Below are 15,954 nucleotides of genomic sequence, written 5' to 3'. Positions count from 1 at the left end.
TAGTTAAAAATACAGATTCCCGATTATTATGAAAACTTGAAATCAGCCCTAATTAATCGGCTATTCCGATTAATCGGTCGACCTCTAGTCCATATCCATTGGCAACCTACTGGTGGACCACAGACCTATACAGTCGCCCATGGGCTGCGTGTCTTCCACACCCTTCATGGTCTAATAGCCCTGATCCCATGCAACTCGGACGCACCCCTCTCACGCCTGTCGAGAGACATCGGAGATTATGTGAAAACCTGTGCCTCACTTGTGGTGAGAGTAACCACCTACGCAATAGCTGTCTGATTCGCCCCCCCACTCAATGGCTGTCCGATTCACCCCCCACGAAGGGGTGACCACAACCCCTCCACTTCCGCCCGGGTAAGCACCTCTACGTTTTGAATATTACCAAAAGGCAGTTTGGTATCCCAGCTCTTCTTTCTGCTAAGGGGTTCACTCTGGTTGTGGAGGGACTAGAGGACTCGGGGGCGGCAGGTAATTTCATTGACGAAAAATTGCCACAACAGTTAAGAGTCAAACTAATCCCAAATTAATCCTCCCTTTAGGAATAATGCGCTGGACGGACAACCTCTCGGAACTGGTCTTGTGACTTGCATGACCGAAAGTATCACCCTTCAGATTGGCCTCCTTCACTCTGAGGTCATTCAGTTAATGGTGTTGTCTTCGCTTAGAGAACCCCTCATCCTCGGTCACCCCTGGCTAAGCATTCACGACCCTGCCATCAAAAAGGATGGTAGTCTCCATCCCTGTATAGATTACCGACCCCTCAATGACTTTCCCATCAAGAATTGCTTCCCTCTTCCTCTGATTCCGGCCGCACTAGAACAAGTTGGACAGGTTACCATCTACTCCAAACTGGCCCTACGTAGTGCTTACAACCTGGTCTGTATCCGAAGTGGGGATGAGTGGAAGATGGCGTTCATCACCGCTAGGGGTCACTATGAATACCTCGTTATGCCCTACAGTCTCACCAATGCTCCCGCAGTCTTCCAGTCCTTCATGAATGAAGTTTTCCAGGACATGATCAACCTGTTCCTCATCGTGTACATTGACGATATGTTGATCTACTCTCACTCCATTGCAGAACAAGTACAGCATGTGCAACAGGTCCTCCAACGGCTACAGGACCACCATCTTTATGTCAAGGCTGAGAAGAGCGCCTTTCACTTTACTACGGTAACCTTCCTAGGTTTCGTGTTGACACCAGGAGGGGTCAACATGGACGAAGGCAAAGTCACGGCCGTGCTTAACTGGCCCAAATCTACCACCATAAAGGAACTACAACGTTTCCAAGGATTTTCCAACTACTACCGCCAGTTCATCCGAAACCGCAGCAGCGCAACCGCTCCTCTCTCAGCTATCACCAGTCAAAAAACCCGTACCCTCCAATGGACCGACACCGCCCTTACTGCGTTTGAGCCCTTGCAATGCCTCTTCACCTCTGCACCTATCCTTAAGCAGCCAGATCCTACCCTTCCTTTTGTTCTGGAGGTTGATGCATCCGAGGTTGGCGTAGGAGCGGATAGGGACACCTCCCAAATTACACCGATGGAGCTTCTTTTCCAAGAAACTGTCACCCATCTGAGAGGAACTATGATGTCGAGAACCGAGAGCTCCTCGCCATTAAGCTGGCTATCGAAGAGTGCCGCCACTGGTTACATCGCCATGGATTTCCTCACTGATCTGCCAGACTCTTCGGGCTTCACTACTATTTTAGTTGTAGTGGACTGGTTCTCCAAGATGTGCCGACTCATCCCCCTTCCGCATCTACCTAATGCCATGGAAATGTCCGCGTGCATGTTCCAACAGGTGTTTCGTCTGTATGGGATCCCGGAAGGACCACTATTGTTTTCACTATATATTTTACCTAAGACCTGGGTTGTTCAGAACAACATATTCAAATAATGATTGACCTTTTTTAATTAAAAACGTTATTTTGATTAATGTATTCATACTATTTCATCCTTACACAAGATATAGTCCCGACACAAATCTAGGGTTACTACCCAAGCTGGCTGGTCATTCTATCGGTTTGGGTGCCAGAGACATGATTCAGTCTTTTTGTTCTGTATCTATGGACACGACTTAGTCATTCGTTCTAAATGTTCCATTGCCATGCTGGCTGGCAACGTTCTTATACCTTGTTTTCTAGCTAGCCAACTACAGTTAACTTATTCTGGCTGCACTGTTTGACGTGACTAACAGCAAAGTAGCCGCATTTCATTTGTTTAAGCTGTTTAGTGACATTTATTTGGATACCTCCATAACAATGAGCTAATAAGGCGCGAATTTGCCTGGCATAGAAAATGTGCTCTGTTAGGACATGGTTGTTGTTCAGAGGAGCTAGCCAACAACACAGCTAACACAATCACTTCAAACTGAAGCTGGAAAGACTGCAAATTACCTTTTTTCAATTGACATTTCTTTGTAAATATCCATAAAAATGATGCCAGCTGATTCATGATTTCGACTTGCTTAGAAACGCTGCCTGTTGGTCTCGTCAGTCGTCCCGACACGTTCATTACTAAGGGACAGTGTTTCATCCTCAGCCTTAATCTTTGGGTTCGGGGGTTACTACCCGCTCTGAAACGAAGCATTTGCCCTGTGGAGGAAAAAGCGTACCAGTACTGCTGTGCTCCAACTGACGGCTAATGCCGCTCCCCACATTGCACTACATCTGTGAGAGAAACAGGAGTGTGGCTGTAGTCCAGTTCATTATTTTATTTGGAAACATTTAAGTGGCAAAAACATTGGCCGGGATTCAATCCGAAACGTGCTATAGAGAGCTTCACATTTAAAGGTGATTTCCAATTGAGCCAACAACTTCAGCGGTTACCTTGAATGCTATCTCCGCGAACGCGGTAACATTGCCTTTTGAAACCGCATGGTCTATGAGTGCGATCGGATTGAATCCCTGCCATTGTTGTTCTTGTACAATGGAGTACACAAGATGCTAGCATGGACCTTATTTTGAAAATGTCATCGACCTTTGTGGATCCTTTCTGGTTCAGGTAGTCATTGAACTTCAAAATAAAAGGTCCCCCATGTTACAGATGGGTCAGCTGACAACGTCATGAAAACAATGCTCACACTTCAGTGGGACCAGGGTTGCCAGGTCAGGCAAAAAAAATGTGTAGCCGTTAGACCACTCAACCTGACCAACTTATTTTTTCACAGCAAGAGAAGAGTTGCCATATCTATACATTAACCTCTTTTTCCATAACGTTATCGAGCCAATTGAGGAATATCATAATAACTTGTAACAACGTTAGATTCAAAATTTGGGTTTCTTCAAAATAATAATTGCAAGCCAAGGAATATGAATGTGACAAGAGAAAAGATAATTGGCCATATACCACAAACGCCCGGGGTGCCTTATTGCTATTATAAACTGGCTACCAACGTAATTAGAACAGTAAAAAGTTGTTTTGTCATACCCATGGTATATGGTCTGATATACCACAGCTTTCAGCCGTTCAGCACAGAGTTTGAACCGGGTGTATAATTGTAAATAAATACCCTTTGCACATGTGCATAGATAAATCAGATAGGAGAGTTTGAGTGATGAAAGTTGGACAGAAGATCTCAATCTCTGAGCATGAAACGCATAAAAAACGAATGTTCGACTATTTTCTGGCAATTGTGCTGTTAAGACTACAAACTGTTATAAATGGCCCATTTGCGAGATTGACTTGTCATTTCAATAGGCATAGGCTACAGACTCAAATCTATAGGCAAATTGACTTGCAATGACTCCAGTGATATCGTATTTTCAACATATTTATTGTATCAAATGGTAGTCTACAATGGCATATACATTAATAGGCTACTTGATGACCAACAGAGGCAAATGTATAGTTCTCCACATTTAGCCTTCGGTTTCATTGAGGACTTTTCCCCCATAAAAAGAACCATGTGAGGGGGTTCCATATCTTCCATTCAAAATGTCTACTCGGGCAACCCCGAGACCCTAGAACTGAGCATGCATAAAGCACTTTGTTTGATACCATTTCTTTAAGCAGTCAACATTAGAATGCAGTTTAAACCACCTCCGAACAGATATGTAATGCGCTCTAGTGCGCCCAAAGCCGTTTTCCAGTGCTTTGTCTCCATTATTTCTTGATGTACATCAGTTCTAGAGTATTCATACGTTTTATGGAAAAAGGTTTGGAAATAAATGTCTCGATAATGACAATCTAAATAGCCTACCTACAACTGGTAAAAAGTTGTCACAACATGAGTGCATGCCACGCTCTCTCTCAGCATATGTGGGAACTCCTTCAAGACTGTTGGAAAACCATTCCAGGTAAAGCTGGTTGAGAGAAAGCCAAGAGTGTGCAAAGCTGTCACAGGCAAAGGGTGGCTACTTTGAAGAACCAAAAATATTTGGATTTGTTTTACACTTTTTTGGTTACTACATGATTCCATATGTGTTATTTCATAGTTTTGATGTCTTCACTACTATGGCGGCCGCTGGGCAACTTAGAAATAGCCCAAAAACCTGCAACTAATAAATGTTCACCTGTGATATCGTTTCAAAGTTGCCCAACTTATCAGGAAAACCGCAAACATGCCAACACTGAGTGGGGTAGAAGTCCGTGGTCTGGACTAGATGGGATCCAGCTTTTGTCAACATTTTCCTCAAAGTAGATTTTTTTTGTGCATTTTAGTTAACCTAATTCTCCTAACCTGCTGAGTAAGTTATCCTTTGCTCTGGATGGTCAATCTGACATCTGCAGTGGCCGTACAGCATTTACTGTGATGCAGCCTCAGCATTCATGCTTCTTGCTGTCATACGCGTCCAATAAATTGGTCTGCACCGCACCACTCGTAGTGATTCAGGGCTAATCTTTAGTCATCCAGCGAATTACAAGCAACTGGCAATATACAAAAAGACAAGACCTTACCTCTTCTGAGATGTTGGAGTCCGTTTCCAGGTTCTTGACATAGGAGCTCAGCCAAGACAATACTGTTTTCCCAGCTGCATCTCCATCCCGAATCTCCCCATTGCCCCCAACAAAATGTTCATGTCATCAATCAACTGCATTACCATTAACTACCACCACCAATTTCTGCATGCTAGCTATGCTACCAGCTTATACAAACGGGAGTAAGCATTTAGCAGTCACTTTTTCTAAACCTGAAAAGGGACAGCTTCTAAATGTTATGCAGCGAATACAGCCAAATCAAATTTTAGTAACCACATTGTGGGCCTGTTACATTAATCAATTGATGGATTTGACAAATATCCAATTGGTTGAATGTGCACCGATCCAGCGTCTTCTTCACCACATCTATCCCATTACCTCCCTGATCTCTTTCCAGGAGTTCAAAGTAATGTGTCTGAAATCCCTACAATGTATTTATATTTTTTTTTTACATTTGTGAACTTGTTCTGATAGCCATTCGTCAAAGTTCTCCATATTTGTTGTCAAGGAAGTGAGTTTATACAGGATGTAACACCCCCACCTGTCAACCAATCATGTCACATGCGGAGCTATATGGAGCCCTCCACATTGTTACATTTGGGAGGCGCCATGCAATGCGGTACAGAGCTCGATTTAGCCTCTGCAGCAGGCAACCCTGTTCCTGGAGTGCTGCAGGATTATTCTTCCAACTAGACACCACACACCTGACTGAGGTAATTAAGCAGTTCAGTGATTGACCAAATTCAACACACCTGGTCTCCCAGGTTGGTTAAATCAAAGACAAAGTGCCTGCAGCACTCCAGGACCAGGGTTGTCTACCCCTGCTCTGGAGACTCCGCATCACACCCTCCACACAGAGCCTCCAAATCAAGTATAAATTGGCTTTAAACCAGCTACAAAAAAGTATGTTCTGACAAGCTGGATCCCTTCTAATTATGATTCTGGATGGCTAGATAGCTACCAACAATGACATGAATCTACCATTTGGGGAATCATAAATGCTTATTTTCAGCTGGTTTCATGTCAATGCTAATATGGCTAACAAGCAGCAATCTAAGCAAACCCCATCCGTTTTGACCCATAGTTGCGCACATGTAGATTGCGTTGCTAAACAACCAACCCATCTATTGTAGATTCGTTTTTTTACTATTCATCTTTATAGATGCAAAACAATTTTTATATTTATTATTAATATCTATCAGCCAACAGATGATAGTAGATAAACAAGTGGTGTTACTTGATGCATTTTTATTTTCAAAACAAATCCGAAAGTACAGTTAGTGATATTCATACACACACAAATGTCTGAAAAACATTAGCACACCCCCAAAATCCATAACATACCCAAAAAATATACAGTCTAAGGAAAACATAATTGAAGTGCTGCTGTTCACTTATCCATTATCAACAGCCATCGATGCCCCTTGCATCACAGCCAATGTCGCAAGGTCCCACCTCAGTTTGGGGTAACCGCTAAGGCACAGATCATAGCGCGAACAAAGTTTGAATCATATCTGTCAAATAAGAAAAAAAACATTTGTCAGTTACATTGGTGTGGCAAGCTGTACCTGACAGTATTTCCAGCTCAGTATGAAAAATCCTCCTGTTCAACCACTTCCTTAGCCTCATTTGAAAGCCTGGCCCAAAGTCTGGCCCATACATTAGTATAAAAAATTACTGGTATGTACAATAGTGGACATGATTGGATCATCGACATCCAATATTAATCAAATACAGCCCTACATATGTAAATAGCAAGAAAACAATGTCCTCTGTCACCCCCTAATAAGACAGCTCTGCACATGGAGGTCCTATAATTGAATTCAATGGCTCCATGTTTAATTCTATGACTATGCCATCTGAAACTCACCAGGATTATTCATGCTTCGCTTCAACACTTTGTACGAGTCCCCGGTAAGGGTGTGGATTTCATCCCTCAGCCTCCGGCGCCCTTCCAGAGTCAGGTGCCACAGACAGGACTTCCTCTTCCCCTCGCTGCACACCTGCTGGGGGGTCTTACGAAAGCTGTTGCTGAAACACAGGTTGTGGCGGATAGTGTTCTTCCAGCCGTCAGGGGCTGTCTGGAAGAATGGGAAGTGCTCTCTGGGAGAGGGAGCCGTGAGAATTTCACACAATCATCCTCCATTACACGTTCAAAGGACTGCGACCTCAAGGTGTCCCAACAACGACAGATGGAAATGTTAAAGATGGCACAATAACAAATAGATCCCTAAACTCTTCTGTATGCACTTGTGAAGCACTGAGAGGATGTTATTGATATAAGCAATATGGTGAAACTTCCACCCTTAGGCTATCAGAGGACAAGGTGGCTCCATTACATTCTTACTGTACATCTGTCAAATCCTCTCAGCTCTTCACAAGTACTTAGGGGTCGATTTGGGAATCGATATAGTTTCTCCAGCTTCAACAAAATAGTAACTGTAGTGTGTTACTGGTCTGGTAATCTCCACCCATCAGTTCAAAAACACATGATGCTTCTGTGGTCAGTAGGTCTTACCTTGTGAAGTTATAGATCTGCTGGACATTGAGGCTGCCAGTGCGGCTGCTGCCAATAGCCATGGCGATTAAGATGCAGTAGTTGACAGGGGGACGGAGCCAGGCGCCGCTCTTCAGGTTGTTGCTGTCTTGAAGGACCCGCTGGAGGCGCTTGCTTTGGGCCAGACTAAGCTTTCGTGGTCCACCCTTAGGGGCCTTTGCCTTGCGGGCAGTTTTGACTTTCCGACAAACGGGGACATCTAACGAAGAGGCGTCATCCTCATCTGTAAGCTATGAAAAATATGTCACAAGATGTAGTTATTGAAGCAAGAGATCAATTGAGTGCAATATGTCCAATGTACTCTTAAATGCTTATACATATTGCACTGATAATCTTGTTTGAAATCCATTAACTAAATATCTTTTGCACTATAAGTTCGCGCTCCTGATCAGAGTTTACCTACCATGTACTCACTGGAGGACGCGTCATGTAGAGAGTCGACCAAGCAGGTGTCCTCAGTAGGTGAAACTGGAAGCACATTTGGGATAGACTTGGGTTTGACATGGGTGACTGTGGGCTTGGGTACTGGTGCCTTGGTTACTTTTTTGGGATACTTAATTGGGCAGGCTAGGTTGGGGTTGACCATCAACCACAGATTTGGCTGTATTGGAGAGTCTGAAATGCAAGTACATTTTAAGATAACATTGAAGCACCAAAACACATACATGAAACTGAAATTAAAATGGGGCTAAGACTAAAGTTAAGTAACGTCTCTATTAGGCATGTTACCCTCACCTGATTTCTGATAGTTTTGAAAAGAGAGGTCGTCCTTTCTTCTCGATATTCTTGCATACTGCCACTGAACCAGATACTGATCATTCCGTTTGTCTTCTGCTAATGAGTAATAGACAGACAAAAACTAAGTGTTACACCACAACTTTTCAGGGCAGCATGACATCATTAATCCCCTTCTGAGTGTAAATTGCACACAGGTGTTTTTCTTACCTTGGTAAAATTGGTCAGTTGTTGTGGTCAGCTTGATCTCTTCATCCATATCCCAGTCATTAAGGCTGTTTGAAAGATGGAGCTCAAGAAACCTGCTTCGAGTTTGGAATTGTAGAGACATTCTCGTTCTGTCTATAGAGTTGATATGAGTAGCGTAAAAAACACTTTTCTGAATATATCACACACTCCAAAATACCCCCCTCTTGAAACTCTGACTGAGTTCACTCAAATCTCCAATTATAGGTAAGGCCCTTGCCACAGCATTTATGCCAGGTGTGAAGAATTAGCCATTAGTGCCTTGTTCAGTTCTGGCTTTCTCTCCCATAAAATGTTAAAATTACATTTGGTTAGGGCTCATAAAACAGATTGTATTCATTTAGGAATTATGATAAGCGTCCTAATTGTCATCAAGAAATACTTTAAATGTTTTATAAAATGTATTACCACATTTGTGTTTTCTAATAGCCGTCATCCACAGGCGGCTGGTGGCACGTTAATTAGGTAAGACGGGCTCATAGTAATGTTTTGAACAGAATAAATGGAATGGTATCGAACAGGTCAAACACATGGTTTCCATATGTTTGATGCCATTCCATTCACTCCATTCCAGACATTATTATGAGCTGTCCTCCCCTCAGCAGCCTCTTGTGCGGTCATCACTGCAAAAGAGATGCTCAATTAACTTCCTTGATACTGTAGCTAACGGCGAAGCAGGTAAGCGGAGAGTCGCTGGTGTGAAAGGCAAAGACCCTACACATTGCGTTAATAGATGGAAATTGTAACATGGCTCTTATAGCAAGTATAAGAGCCACGTTCCAACGGGAAGGCACGGCCAGTGCTTCAACTTCTCAGCCCCCTTACATGTCCAGGCCTAATGACCGCCATCCCGCTTCTGACACCACTGTAGGGAATGGTGGGGCGGGGAAGTAAAACCGGGTTGCTGGCGTGAAAGGCAGATATCCTATAGGGTTCACCAATAGGGTGAATAGGGTGAACCTACTTGGTGGAATTTGGAACATGGCTCATACAAGGATCACTTCAACACAAAAAAATATAATTATCAAGCATATTTAAACAAAAGAAAGTCATGGTACCGATATTAGCATTTTTTGCGCATCAACTACCAAAAAATGCTAATATGGATACCATAACTTGAATGGGATTTGTGCCACAAATGCAAAATCGTTAGCATTTGGAAACAGTATTGCCTTCATACCTTGTCAATAGAGCTGCTTACATGGTAAGGAAACCAATGTGTCTTTTTGTAATTTAGGTGAACTATCTTGTTAAAGATTTTAGTTTTGAGAATAGAAAACTGTCTTGAGATCCGAAACATCCATGAGAAATGCCGAATGCCAACCAAGTTTTATTATGCTCCGTCTTCTCTGCCTGTCACTGGATTTCCTCTCACCACTATATTTGGTGGTAAGTGGAAACCCCGACCAGATGCTTCAGTCTTTTACCCATAGAGATGTATAGAGATCAATAAATGGAAATAAACCGTTTTTGCATGACCATTACCATTGAGGGCATTCACCATTTTAAGGTAGTCAACTGGGTGGGGATTCTTATGGGTTGGCAGTGATCAGCCAATGATCAGATCATTGTCTTCTTCAAATTGGTTTGCCTAGTTTGTAAATGTCTTTAAGCTATATGGCCGCCATCTAGTGGCCACAATAAATGAATGACACGATTTGGTTCAACTCCAGCACTGCATGTGGTGGTAAGTCACCAATATTAACTTTACACTTTTTCAAACATCAAAAGAAGAAGAAAATGTACTACTTTAACATGGAGATAGCATGGGAAGCCCTATTGATGCTGTCACAGACGCCATGATCCCACAGAACCCTCCTCTCTCGCTCCCTTTCTCTATTTCTCTCTCTCACCTGTTGTCTCGACCTCTGACCGCTCGGCTATGAAAAGCCAATTGACATTAACTCCTGAGGTTCTGACGTGTTGCACCCGCTATAACTGTTACTATCATCTATGAACGTTTGAACATCTTGAAGAATGATCTGGAGTCTTACAATCTCCACCCGGCACAGCCAGAAGAGGACTGGTCACCCCTCGAGCCTGTTTCCTCTCAAGGTTTCTTCCCAGGTTCCTGCCTTTCTAGGGAGTGTTTCCTAGCCACTGTGCTTCTACATCTGCAATGCTTTCTCTTTGGGGTTTTAGGCTGGGTATCTCTATAACCACAATTCTCCTGTCATTGTGGTTAAAGTAGAGTGGGAAGAGGAAGCGAGAGACATCCCAATCCTACATTTTTTCTGGTTCATATACAGTCAATAAACTAAGCAGACCAGACCCAGCTGCTAATGCATTTGTGTCTATGGGAGAGCCACCCCGCTAAAAGCCAATTTATGCTTCATCCGAAAATGTGCTCGAAGGCTCTGTATGGAGGGTGTGATGCAATTGCGGTGCCTCCAGAGGCATGGAGAGGCCATATTGAGCTCTGTACTGAATCGCTATGCGCCTCCATATTTTTTTTTACATGACTGGTTGAAAGTAGGTGGGGGCGGGAGGTCCTGTATAAACACAAACTCACTTGCTTGACATCTTCCTTCACAACAGCTCTAATCAACAGCTCTGCGCTGCTCCACGAAGCGCAAGAAGTATGAATGCACTGAGTTCTGCAGAGGCCAAAAGGAACATAAAGTACTAGTCAAAAGTTTGGGCACACCAACTCATTCAAGGGCCCAACTGCCTAGCCAGTTGTAGCTCAATCTTGGGTGCAATGATCACGTTCCCGCACTGACTGACTGTGTGGAGGCTCATTGATTTAACGTTACGTTAGCCTACATGCTACACTTACAGTGGGGAGAACAAGTATTTGATACACTGCCGATTTTGCAGGTTTTCCTACTTACAAAGCATGTAGAGGTCTGTAATTTTTATCATAGGTACACTTCAACTGTGAGAGACGGAATCTAAAACAAAAATCCAGAAAATCACATTGTATGATTTTTAAATAATTAATTTGCATTTTATTGCATGACATAAGTATTTGATCACCTACCAACCAGTAAGAATTCCGGCTCTCACAGACCTGTTAGTTTTTCTTTAAGAAGCCCTCCTGTTCTCCACTCATTACCTGTATTAACTGCACCTGTTTGAACTCGTTACCTGTATAAAAGACACCTGTCCACACTCTCAATCAAACAGATTCCAACCTCTCCACAATGGCCAAGACCAGAGAGCTGTGTAAGGACATCAGGGGTAAAATTGTAGACCTGCACAAGGCTGGGATGGGCTACAGGACAATAGGCAAGCAGCTTGGTGAGAAGGAAACAACTGTTGGCGCAATTATTAGAAAATGGAAGAAGTTCAAGATGACGGTCAATCACCCTCGGTCTGGGGCTCCATGCAAGATTTCACCTCGTGGGGCATCAATGATCATGAGGAAGGTGAGGGATCAGCCCAGAACTACACGGCAGGACCTGGTCAATGACCTGAAGAGAGCTGGGACCACAGTCTCAAAGAAAACCATTAGTAACACACTACGCCGTCATGGATTAAAATCCTGCAGCGCACGCAAGGTCCCCCTGCTTAAGCCAGTGCATGTCCAGGCCTGTCTGAAGTTTGCCAATGACCATCTGGATGATCCAGAGGAGGAATGGGAGAAGGTCATGTGGTCTGATGAGACAAAAATAGAGCTTTTTGGTCTAAACTCCACTCGCCGTGTTTGGAGGAAGAAGAAGTATGAGTACAACCCCAAGAACACCATCCCAACCGTGAAGCATGGAGGTGGAAACATCATTCTTTGGGGATGCTTTTCTGCAAAGGGGACAGGACGACTGCACCGTATTGAGGGGAGGATGGATGGGGCCATGTATCGCGAGATCTTGGCCAACAACCTCCTTCCCTCAGTAAGAGCATTGAAGATGGGTCGTGGCTGGGTCTTCCAGCATGACAACGACACAAAGCACACAGCCATGGCAACTAAGGAGTGGCTCCGTAAGAAGCATCTCAAGGTCCTGGAGTGGCCTAGCCAGTCTCCAGACCTGAACCCAATAGAAAATCTTTGGAGGGAGCTGAAAGTCCGTATTGCCCAGCGACAGCCCCGAAACCTGAAGGATCTGGAGAAGATCTGTAGGGAGGAGTGGGCCAAAATCCCTGCTGCAGTGTGTGCAAACCTAGTCAAGAACTACAGGAAACGTATGATCTCTGTAATTGCAAACAAAGGTTTCTGTACCAAATATTAAGTTCTGCTTTTCTGATGTATCAAATACTTATGTCATGCAATAAAATGCAAATTAATTACTTAAAAATCATACAATGTGATTTTCTGGATTTTTGTTTTAGATTCCGTCTCTCATAGTTGAAGTGTACCTATGATAAAAATTACAGACCTCTACATGCTTTGTAAGTAGGAAAACCTGCAAAATCGGCAGTGTATCAAATACTTGTTCTCCCCACTGTACATATAGCTGTCGGCTATATTTGCCACGACTTGCCATTCTTTGTGCAACTTCAAATGTCGAACAAAGTTGGAAGTTGTTGCTCCTCCGTCTGTAATTTTCTTCCCGCATGTTTTGCAAGTTGCAATCCGTTTTTTGTTGACTACAGCATAGTATACAAATATCCGAAAATAATAATTTGGGGTATCATCTTTCCAAGGGCTCTGATTGAATTCACCTTCCCACGTTCCTCTGCACTGCCACGCACAACTTTTTATCCGCTGGCACAATTTGATTGGCTGCTGTCCGATTCAAACTGTAATCCGTTAAATAAAGAGTTGATCCGCTGCACATTTTTTTTAATAGCATCATTTTTTATATTTGGGTATCAAGTCAGTTCGAGTCAAAAGGCTGGAGTCCAAGTTATGTCACGAGTCATTGGTGTTAAAGTCAAAGTCGAGTTGCAAGTCTTTTCTGATTTTGTCAATTTGAGTCTAAAATCATCATATTTGTGACTCGAGTCCAAGTCATGTGACTCGAGTCCACACCTCTGGTACCAGACAACTTTCCTTCAATTTAAAAGTAGTTGTCTATTGCCACCTTTCTGGAAGTGTAAAAAAAAGATTGAATGAACAAAGTCAGCAATATCTTTTGCGTAGGCCTAGAGGCATTCTAGTGGGTGTGTCTTCTTAGAAACTGCCCTCACAAAGGTAGTTTTGACAGAAAGATTAGCTTTAACCAAAATTTGTACTAAATGTACAAGGGCTCTTCTCCACTCCAGTCTCAAACTGTGAAAGAAGAAACACACTTTTATTAGCATAGATACAGTATATTGCTGTACTTCTCCTACATCCCAGTTTCTATGCCTAATTCATAGCTTCTGTTATTGAAACAGATCCCATTTATCTGATTAGAGACTGTCTATTATCCTAAAGATAATCACAACAAGATAAGTTCAAAGTCTGTACTTTAAATTAAATCATAGTCCGTATGATTAAACCCCCATGAATAGAAGTTCGGATTCAATGACAAATTCAATATTCTTTCCAGTGTAACTCCACTATTCTTAAAAAATACACATTTTTATTGTGATTGCTTTGTTGTCAAAGCATGTTACATTTGAACAAAATTAATTGCATATAGGTCTTAGATCTTCAATTTTCTTTATTTTAATTTGTATTATTTGTTTATATGCAATGATGTGATATTTCACACCAAACAAAGCTGTTTAGTTTAGTATTTTGTGTGTTATGGACTGCTGGTGGGTAGGCCATGGGTTCATAGGGGAGGGTTTTGCAATTGACTTTACAACGTGGGCATCACATGAATTCAAAGTATTCAAAGAGGAAGGAGGTTGCATTGAGTGTATCCTTTTGGCTCACCAGCTAGCACTCCTCGTGTGTGTGTGTGTGTGTGTGTGTGTGTGTGTGTGTGTGTGTGTGTGTGTGTGTGTGTGTGTGTGTGTGTGTGTGTGTGTGTGTGTGTGTGTGTGTGTGTGTGTGTGTGTGTGTGTGTGTGTGTTGCACCACCCTTTCAAAATAAGTTAATTGCCCAAACATCCTGCTGCATCCTGTAAGTGTAAACCGTTTTTGTTTACAGTTCATTAATTTGTGAAATTAAGTATCAAAACCCAATTCTCAATGTCTCATTTACTGATAACAATGCTGACAGGACCGCACATTCATCCTGAGAGTGGATGTCTCTTCCCTCTCTACAGAAATCCAACCTAGTCTATCAACAACTAATATTTGAAAGAGGAAGCACACAGCCAATAGGAGTTTGTTTGGGTTTCCAAACAGACTTCTTTGTTCCTTTTTATAAAATGACTAAACTTTTTGAAATCACAAGCCTTGCTGACATTTTGTGTTGCAAAACTCCTGGTGAAACCTCACATTTGTGTGGTAGGAGGTTGCTATGAACAACATTGAGGAAAATAAAAGTACATTCAGTGCTACTATGACCAGTGGTGGAAAAAGTACTAAATTGTCATACTTGAGTAAAAGTAAAGATACGTACCTTTTAATAGAAAATGACTCAAGTAAAAGTTACCCAGTAAAATACTACTTGAGTAAAAGTCTAAACGTGTTTGGTTTTAAATATACTTAAGTATCAAAAGTAAATGGAATTGCTAAAATGTACTTAAGTATCAAAAGTAAAAGTATAAACCATTTCAAATTCCTTATATTAAGCAAACCAGACGGCACTATTATTATATTTTTTTTTACGGACGGATAGCCAGGGGCACACTCAAACACGAACATAATTTACAAACGTATTTAGAGAGTCCGTAAGATTTATTGGGAGATAGGTAAAAAACATTGAATATCCCTTTGAGCATGTTGAACTTATTAATTACACTTTGGATGGTGTATCAATACACCCAGTCACTACAAAGATACAGACATCCTTCTTAACTCAGTTGCCAGAGAGGAAGGAAACCGCTCAGGGATTTCACCATGAGGCCAATGGTGACTTTAAATATTTAATGGGAGTTTAATGGCTGTGATAGGAGAAAACTGAGGATGGATCAACAACATTGTAGTTACTCCAATAAACTAATCTTATTGACAAAGGGAAAAGAAGGAAGCCTGTACAGAATAAAAATATTCCAAAACATGCATCCTATTTGCAACAAGGCACTAAAGTAATACAGCAAAACATGTGGCAAAGCAAAACATTTTTTTTCCTGAATACAAAGTGTCACGCCCTGACCTTAGAGAGCCTTTTCTATTCTCTATTTGGTTAGGTCAGGGTGTGACTTGGGTGGGCAAATCTATGTTTCTATTTCTTTATTGGCCTAGTATGGTTCCCAATCAGAGGCAGCTGTTTATCATTGTCTCTGATTGGGGATCATACTTAGGCAGCCCTTTTTCCCACCTTAGATTGTGGAATCTTGTTTCTGTGTAGTTGCCTGTTTAGCACTGCATTGTCATCACGGTTCGTTGGTTCTTTATTTTGTTTTTTGTATTTGCTTAAGTTTCACTTTCATTAAAATTATGTGGAACTCAACGTACGCTGCGCCTTGGTCCGATCATTACTACGAACATCGTGACAACAAAGTGTTATGTTTTGGGCAAATCCAATACAACACATTACTGTCTACCACTCTCCA

General features: G+C 42.3%; 1 protein-coding gene across 7 annotated transcripts; it reads right to left on the bottom strand.

Moving 5' to 3' along the window:
- Window positions 1-6,171: 6,171 nt before the first annotated feature.
- On the bottom strand, window positions 6,172-8,742 carry foxr1 (forkhead box R1). Of its 7 annotated transcripts, none has more exons than XM_071326250.1 (6): window positions 8,443-8,742; window positions 8,233-8,331; window positions 7,901-8,112; window positions 7,459-7,727; window positions 6,811-7,043; window positions 6,172-6,454 (listed from the first exon to the last, which is right to left on the bottom strand). In XM_071326250.1, the coding sequence occupies exons 1-6, from the start codon at window positions 8,561-8,563 to the stop codon at window positions 6,426-6,428; spliced, it is 963 nt and encodes a 320-aa protein (XP_071182351.1). In that variant the 5' UTR covers window positions 8,564-8,742; the 3' UTR covers window positions 6,172-6,425. The 7 variants fall into 7 exon arrangements, with proteins under 7 accessions (XP_071182351.1, XP_071182369.1, XP_071182360.1 ...); XM_071326268.1 differs by having other exon boundaries at window positions 8,233-8,328; XM_071326259.1 differs by having other exon boundaries at window positions 6,811-6,971; window positions 8,443-8,692.
- Between the last annotated feature and the right edge of the window lie 7,212 nt (window positions 8,743-15,954).

Source organism: Salvelinus alpinus, chromosome 1 (genome assembly GCF_045679555.1).
Source record: "Salvelinus alpinus chromosome 1, SLU_Salpinus.1, whole genome shotgun sequence".
NCBI lineage: Eukaryota > Metazoa > Chordata > Actinopteri > Salmoniformes > Salmonidae > Salvelinus > Salvelinus alpinus.
The sequence above is the reverse complement of the archived record's forward strand: the minus strand, read 5'-3'. Positions and strand labels throughout refer to the sequence as shown.